This window comes from Solea senegalensis, linkage group LG18 (assembly GCF_019176455.1).
Source record: "Solea senegalensis isolate Sse05_10M linkage group LG18, IFAPA_SoseM_1, whole genome shotgun sequence".
Taxonomy (NCBI): Eukaryota; Metazoa; Chordata; class Actinopteri; order Pleuronectiformes; family Soleidae; genus Solea; species Solea senegalensis.
This window is the reverse complement of record NC_058041.1, coordinates 2,603,663-2,610,508: the sequence shown is the minus strand read 5'-3', so window position 1 is coordinate 2,610,508 and position 6,846 is coordinate 2,603,663. Positions and strand designations below refer to the sequence as shown.

At 40.7% G+C, this 6,846-nt stretch overlaps 1 protein-coding gene across 1 annotated transcript; it reads left to right on the top strand.

Annotated features, from left to right (window-relative positions):
• The first annotated feature begins 1,370 nt into the window (after positions 1-1,370).
• On the top strand, positions 1,371-6,846 carry LOC122759338 (interleukin-21 receptor). Its single transcript, XM_044014127.1, has 8 exons — positions 1,371-1,700; positions 2,475-2,598; positions 2,685-2,875; positions 2,971-3,137; positions 4,017-4,194; positions 4,367-4,460; positions 4,560-4,638; positions 4,707-6,846. Exons 1-8 carry the CDS (start codon positions 1,598-1,600, stop codon positions 5,211-5,213), a joined length of 1,443 nt encoding a protein of 480 aa, XP_043870062.1. The 5' UTR covers positions 1,371-1,597; the 3' UTR covers positions 5,214-6,846.

Genomic DNA, 6,846 nt, shown 5'->3' with positions numbered 1-6,846 from the left:
CATCCAGAAGAAAAAACCTTTCACCACCTCTACCTTTAAGAGCTGAATTAAAGGTGAAATATTAATGTCAAATCTATATAAAAGACACGAGTAATGAATATCAGTGCCTCAATAATACGTTGTCTTCTTGGACTATAAGTAAACAGACTTAAATTTAGGTGAAATCGTTTTTATTTTGGTAGAAATTGAAGACTCTATGTCAGCTGGGATGAACGCCAGCGCCCGACACGACCCTCATGTGGAGGATAAAGTGGTAGAAGATGGATGGATGCTCTGAAGGCTTCATGGTTCTCCAACACACTTGGAAGGGAATGGAACATAGTAACCAATAAAAGGTGCCATAACTTTTGCACACTGTGCCTTCTATTCAAATGTTGCACTAATAAGACCTGAACTAACCAGACTCAGTCTCTGTTTTCTCCTCCACGACCTCCTCTCATCACAAATCTCACAGGAAGGCAGGAACTTTACTGTCAGCTCTTATCGGTTCACTCAATCACCACAACACACAACCACCATTAATCTGATTTCACGCCGGTGCAATCGTTGCACGACACTCTTCAGTCAACTCTCCAGTTTGCTTAAAGTAGTCCATTCCTCACACGGTAAACATTCCATTTTTGATAATGCTGCAACAAACCACAGATGTACGTACATTTAATTCATAATTTAATTCAGTTCAATGCTTGGGCTGAATTGAAAAAGCAATAGTGAATTTATACAACATTTGAGTCATTTTTCTTTGTGTATTTCAAATATACATATATATAGATTTATGTATATATATATATATATATATATATATATATATATATATATATATATATATAAGTCACCATTCTGCAGATTTTAGTTTAGTAATTTCAAAGTATTTTCAGCTTCATCGAGTGCAGGTTCAGCGTCTTATCGATCAATCAGTGAACGGCGCTGCTATAAACATCTTCCTGTGCCCTGTGCCTGTTTGATGGATGTAGATTATAGAAATGCATTTAAATGCACCACAGTTTATTATTATTTTAATTAAAGGATTAAAACCTCAAACCTGCGGCCCTCCAAATGATTCCATGCAGCCCACCGACTTAGCATTAAGAAATAATAAGGTATTTATGTGTGTTTAGTTTAATGGAACGATTCATTTTGCATCATAAATACAATTTTTATCGGACGTTTGTGAAATATCTTCACAAATACTGTTATGACGTTCACTAGAACCTTTATTTAACAGAGAGGAGAAGTTTCAGTCTACATTCTGTTTGTATGCAGTTGTATGATTCTTATCTTCACTCATCCTTGCTCCTTTTAAGCCTAAGTTTTATACCCTCAACCTTTTTCTTTTGAGGGTGTTGTAGCAGTAACATTTTGATTGTATATGTGCTTGCAGGAAACAAAAAAAGGTTTGTCAGTGAAATGGTGTTAAACCACTTGGACACGGGCAGTTTAAAAAAGCCCGGAACTCAGTGCAGACTCTGCTGGGAGAGTGAAAACCACAGTGTTACGCTGCAGCCTCACCTTCTCCAAACCACTGTCGTGAGAGTCACATCACTGTCCTCGCTCTACTCTGTTCATTTGTCAGGTTATTCCTGGATGTGCTGGTACGATGTTTCACCGCTCTTCTGCTCGACCATGCCTGAAGCTGCTGCTGCTGCTGCTGCTGCTCATGTCGGCTAAAGTCTTCTGTCTGCATGGAAATCTCACCACAGGTTATAGTTATTCTTCAAATAATATTATGTTCTGCATTTAAATACAAATATACTTTATTGCAAGGAAACACAGTAAATTGCATACAGCTTACTGTGTTTCCTTGGAATGAAGTGAGGACGATGTGCAATTTATCTCAAATTCTTTTAAACACACATTTAATCAAATAAGCACTTTTGCATTTTGGTGAAAACATAGCAGACTGATGAACGGGTGAAGAAATGATGAATGCACTTTCACTTAAGCGTACGCATTCTTTTTATCTGACATCTGTGTTTTAGATGTCTATGTGTCTGTATTTGTTTGTTTTCTTCACTTTTCGTCTCAGACTCCCAAAGCCTTACAACATGTTCTTTAAGGTTAACCGTAAATTAAAGCTGTAGTTTGTAACATTGTAACATGAAAAAAACCATCGACAAAGGACACTCAATGCTGCACACGACATTGCCACTGACACGCCGTGACTACGCAGACGAGGAAGACGAGGCAGAAGAAGCTTCATGAGTGCAGGTTGACCAAAGTCCTGTACAGAATGACATCAAATACCACAATAAAAACATAAAACCAGAGGCGAGGAGCTGCCACTGCAAAAACTCTGTCCCCTCTGGTCTTCAGCTTTGTTTTTGGGACGTTAGCCGACCTCAGCGAACAAACTGGTGGCCAGTGGAGTGAGGCGGATATTGATGTGATACTGAAATACTGTGGAGAAAAACCTGTAGAGATCATTTTAGGGTTATGGTTTTTAATTATTAACAGTTGTGGGTATTTGCTTGCAGGCGACCGCAATCTTCAGTGTGTGAACGATTATCTGTTCACCATCAACTGCACGGTGAGCATCACACCATCAGAGAACAGCAGCAGCAGCGTGTACTGGCTGACTATCACAGAAACACATGAGAAGTGAGTCCCTTCTTTTTTATTTCTTCTTCTAACAATAATAATAATAATAACAATGTGTGATGATTGTGTTTCTCCTCCGCGCGCAGTGACACGTTTGTGTGTCCGCTGACAAACACGGACGGCAGACATTTCTGCTCTGTGGAAACCTCAGATGATGAGGATTCTTCAGTGATCTTCAGTGACACGGACGTTTATAGAATCTCACTCTATCACAACCAAACTGACGGGGATTTGACCTGCGAGCTGCTGGATGGAGCATACAGGCCGTTCACACACAGTGAGTGACACCTTTGACCCTGAGAGCACACACACACACACACACACACACACAGAGAGAGAGCTCAGTGTGTCTTCACTGTCGTGTCTCCTCAGTCAAACCGAATGCACCGTGCTGCCTCAGCGTCGGCCACAACGCGAGCCAGCGTCACTTCACCTGGAGTAGCACGTACGAGGAGCACGAGCACGACACCGCGCTGGTCGACAGTTTCCAGTATCAGCTTCACTTCTTTACGACGCGAGATCACAGCAGCAACAGCAGGGTTTGTTGATTACACGTTTGATGTCACATACACGGACATCAGCGGTGATTTATGGTGATATTTTGTGAGTTAATGTTGGAGGAACATCATCTTATTTCAAATCTTTATAATGATAATATGTGGTAATAAGAGGATGATATGTAGTGTCCAGATAATAATAGCTTAGTTCTGTCCCACACACATATTTTATATATATATATATATATTCAAGCTACTACTATAATAATACTTCCTATTACTGTATTTTTTAATGTATTATTCTTATTCTTATTGTTGTAAAAATGCAACCCAATACAAACAAAATTGAGAGAAATAGAAAAATCCAATACAATCCATATAGTAAGTGAAAAAATAATTTTAAAGTAGGTAAGGATTTAAAAGAAATCTAACAGAAGTATAATAAATAAATGTGAGTTATACATGGTTATACAGTCGTGAACCAAAACCAAAAAATCACTGATGTATTTTAATTTAATTTGCTGAGTATAATCTGGTATTATGAGTTAGGAGATTTAAACTAAACTGTTGTCAATCATTTCTCAGATTAGTTAGTTTATTATTTTCATAAATGTGACGTCTAAAGCCTCAGACAAAAAAAACTAAATATACAACTTCATCACTGTTGATATGCTGAACACACGTTCATCACAGATTAGAAAGATGCTCTGACTTGGATTAAAGACAAAGAAGTACTGGATTGGCCCCAACTGACGATCAAAAATCAATTTTTTTATCACTTATTATTATTATTTACAATCCAATTCTTGACTGAATCATCTTTTAACCCAACTGAACCTTGTAAATGCAAAGATTAATACATTCATCTGCAAATAAAGGGACTGCACTTGAAAGTTTAATCAGATCCGACATTTGTTCCAGATGATTTCACACACCATTGAAACAGACAGGACAAACTATCGGGTGGATGATGGGGAGTTCGCGCCGGACACCGAGTACACTGCCAGAGTACGATCCAGTCCAAACATGGCTTTCTTTAAAGGACAGTGGAGCGACTGGTCCTCCAAAGTTCACTTTAAGACAGAGTCAACCGTCACACGTGAGCATATCTACGCTTCAGGAAACATGACGATGATGACAGGGTTCTCCAGTTTCCTCCCAGAGTCCAAAAACATGCAGATTTGCAGGCCCTGTGATGGACTGGCAAACCCTCATGTGGAGGATAAACTTTGCTCTCCTTAAATTTCCCCCCGTTGTGTTTCCCTGCACAGATCTCTCCTCGAACATATCTGAACTGAAGGTGTTCGTCCCCTTGTGTGTGTTGGCGATCGTCATCTTACTCCTGTGTTATGTTCCTGTTAAAAAGTAAGAGTTCCTTGTCTCTCTCAGTATTAAAACCCACAAACAGCAACAGTGAAGCACATACACTTCATACTGTACATGATCTACTCCGTACACTTACAGGTGGAAGCAAAGTGCCTCCATCCCAACACCAGCTCCCTATTTCCACACCCTGTACAGTGACTGCCAGGGGGATTTTAAGGTAATTTTAAGCCGGTGACATGAATATTCATCTGATGAGAATTCTCTTAACTGTGATTTCAATTGTAGCGCTGGGTTAGAACGCAGGAACGCACAGTGGATACGCAGAAGGCGGAGGCCTCGCTCCGAATCGACGGCCTGATCAAGTGCACTGACATCCCAGGGGAAGACCGTCAGCCACGCTTTCACCTCCCGCTGGTGGACGACAGAGCATACAACAATTTAAGTGACCCGGTCAGTGATGAGTCACTCCTGGACCTCCTGTACGCTGTGGCCACCATGAATCCACCATCAGCTCCAGAAGATCTGACCCTCAGTTCAGACCCAGGAAGCAGTGATGAAAGAGACTCAGGGTGTGTGCTCTACAGTGACATGTCCCTCGGGAAGGGCTCCCCCTGGTACTGCAACGAGTACTGCACTCCAAGTGACTTCACGCAGCTTGGCGCGCTCACAGCCGAGCACCAAAGGGCCCTGCAAACAAACCCTTGCCTACAGAAGATGATCAGAGTGGACGCCGTCGAGGAAGCAGTGGTGTGTACGTCAACTGATGAGGGAGGAAACATGTACGCAGTTTAAAAAGAACTCATTTTACCAAAACAAAAACAAAAGCCTGACCACGGCTCTCTTAAACGTGGAGTGGAACCTTCATTAATGGTATTGTTGAGACCTTTCTTGCTACTATATATTTCAGATATTTCATGTCGAGAATATATCTGCCTATTACGTCAGGTTTGTTCAAGACACGCTTGAGCGTTACATTCACATGTTGTGTATGAGTTAAACTCAGTGACAGCTTGTTAATATACTGCGTATAAGACCAACTTCAGTCACATCATTATAGAAAACAACAACTCTGGTAGTACTGAGACTTTAGCACAGTACTGTATGTAAAAAGATGTACAACAACCACCTGTGCCGTTTAAGAAATGGTTGGTTCGGCTCGACTCTTACTGCTTATTTTTGCTGTTCCATCAGGGATAGTACCTGAAGGTTCTAAGCGAGCTGATTGGTCAGAGTGTCGTCACTGGAAGAGTCATGAGCGCAACGTCCGACGCAAGAATCCAACCGAACAATGCCGGACTGTAGATGAGTTAAAAAGACTTAAAAATCCTGGTGTATTTAGCGACAACCCTGCAGAAAACCTGCAATAGCAAGCGGCATCACAGCCCCTGCCGCCATATTTCAGTATTTCAGAGTCTGTGCTTCGGTCATGGAGTTTTGAACGATTCTTTTTTTAATGAACTGATTCTAATGATTCAGTTACACTAAAAACAACAACAAAGCTTTACAAGTCACCAGTTTGTGTGTGTGTGTGTGTGTGTCGCGTGTAAAAACAAAGGCAGTGCAACGATGACTCCGCCCACTTTTAGGAGGTACTAACTTCTGGTCGGGACATTTTTGAGAGGGGTACGTAGGCTTTTCGAGCTGGAACAGCATATGCAGTCCTGTGTGATGACGTGCCACACAAATGAAGATCTGTTTTGTGAATATACTTGCTGCACCCTTGTTATCAATGAAACCAGTATTTGTAATTTAGCATGTTTCATTAATCTCTGATGATATATCTATCGCGTGGTCATTTATGTGTTAATAGAGCTTGGGACATCATGTCAGGACTGACAGGGGACAGCGCTTCTCATCCCATAGTGTACAGCATGCAGACAGCACAGGCTGTCTTTGCCGGATGCTTTCATCATAAACGTGGAGATGATGTGTGAATTCTTTTACTTTTGTAAATCATGTGGAATATAGCCATTGTAATAGTTAGAGGGCATTAAAAAAAGATGTGTTTCATGTGGCTGCTCCTTCTGTGTTGTTTTCATCTGGTTTATGTCTGAATAAGACAATACATTCTTAAATTCTGTGCACTATAGGCTGTGGCATGCACACACACACACACCGACTGGTCATTTTATTAGGTACATCTGTTCAAATGGCTTTGAATGTGACACAGTGAATTGTTCAGAAAGAGAAAATAACCAGTGAGTGACAGTTCTCAGGGAGAAAATACATCCTTTGTTAATGCCAGAGAGCAGAGAATGGTTAACCTGGTTCAAAACTATATCCAGGCCACACTAACTCAAATAACAATTAATCACAGCAGGGCTGCATCAATAATTTGATTATTAACTTAATGCTTAATTTTCAGCATCTTAGATGGGAATATTTTCAGGTTTCTTTGCTCAATATATTAAAGAACTCATTAAAA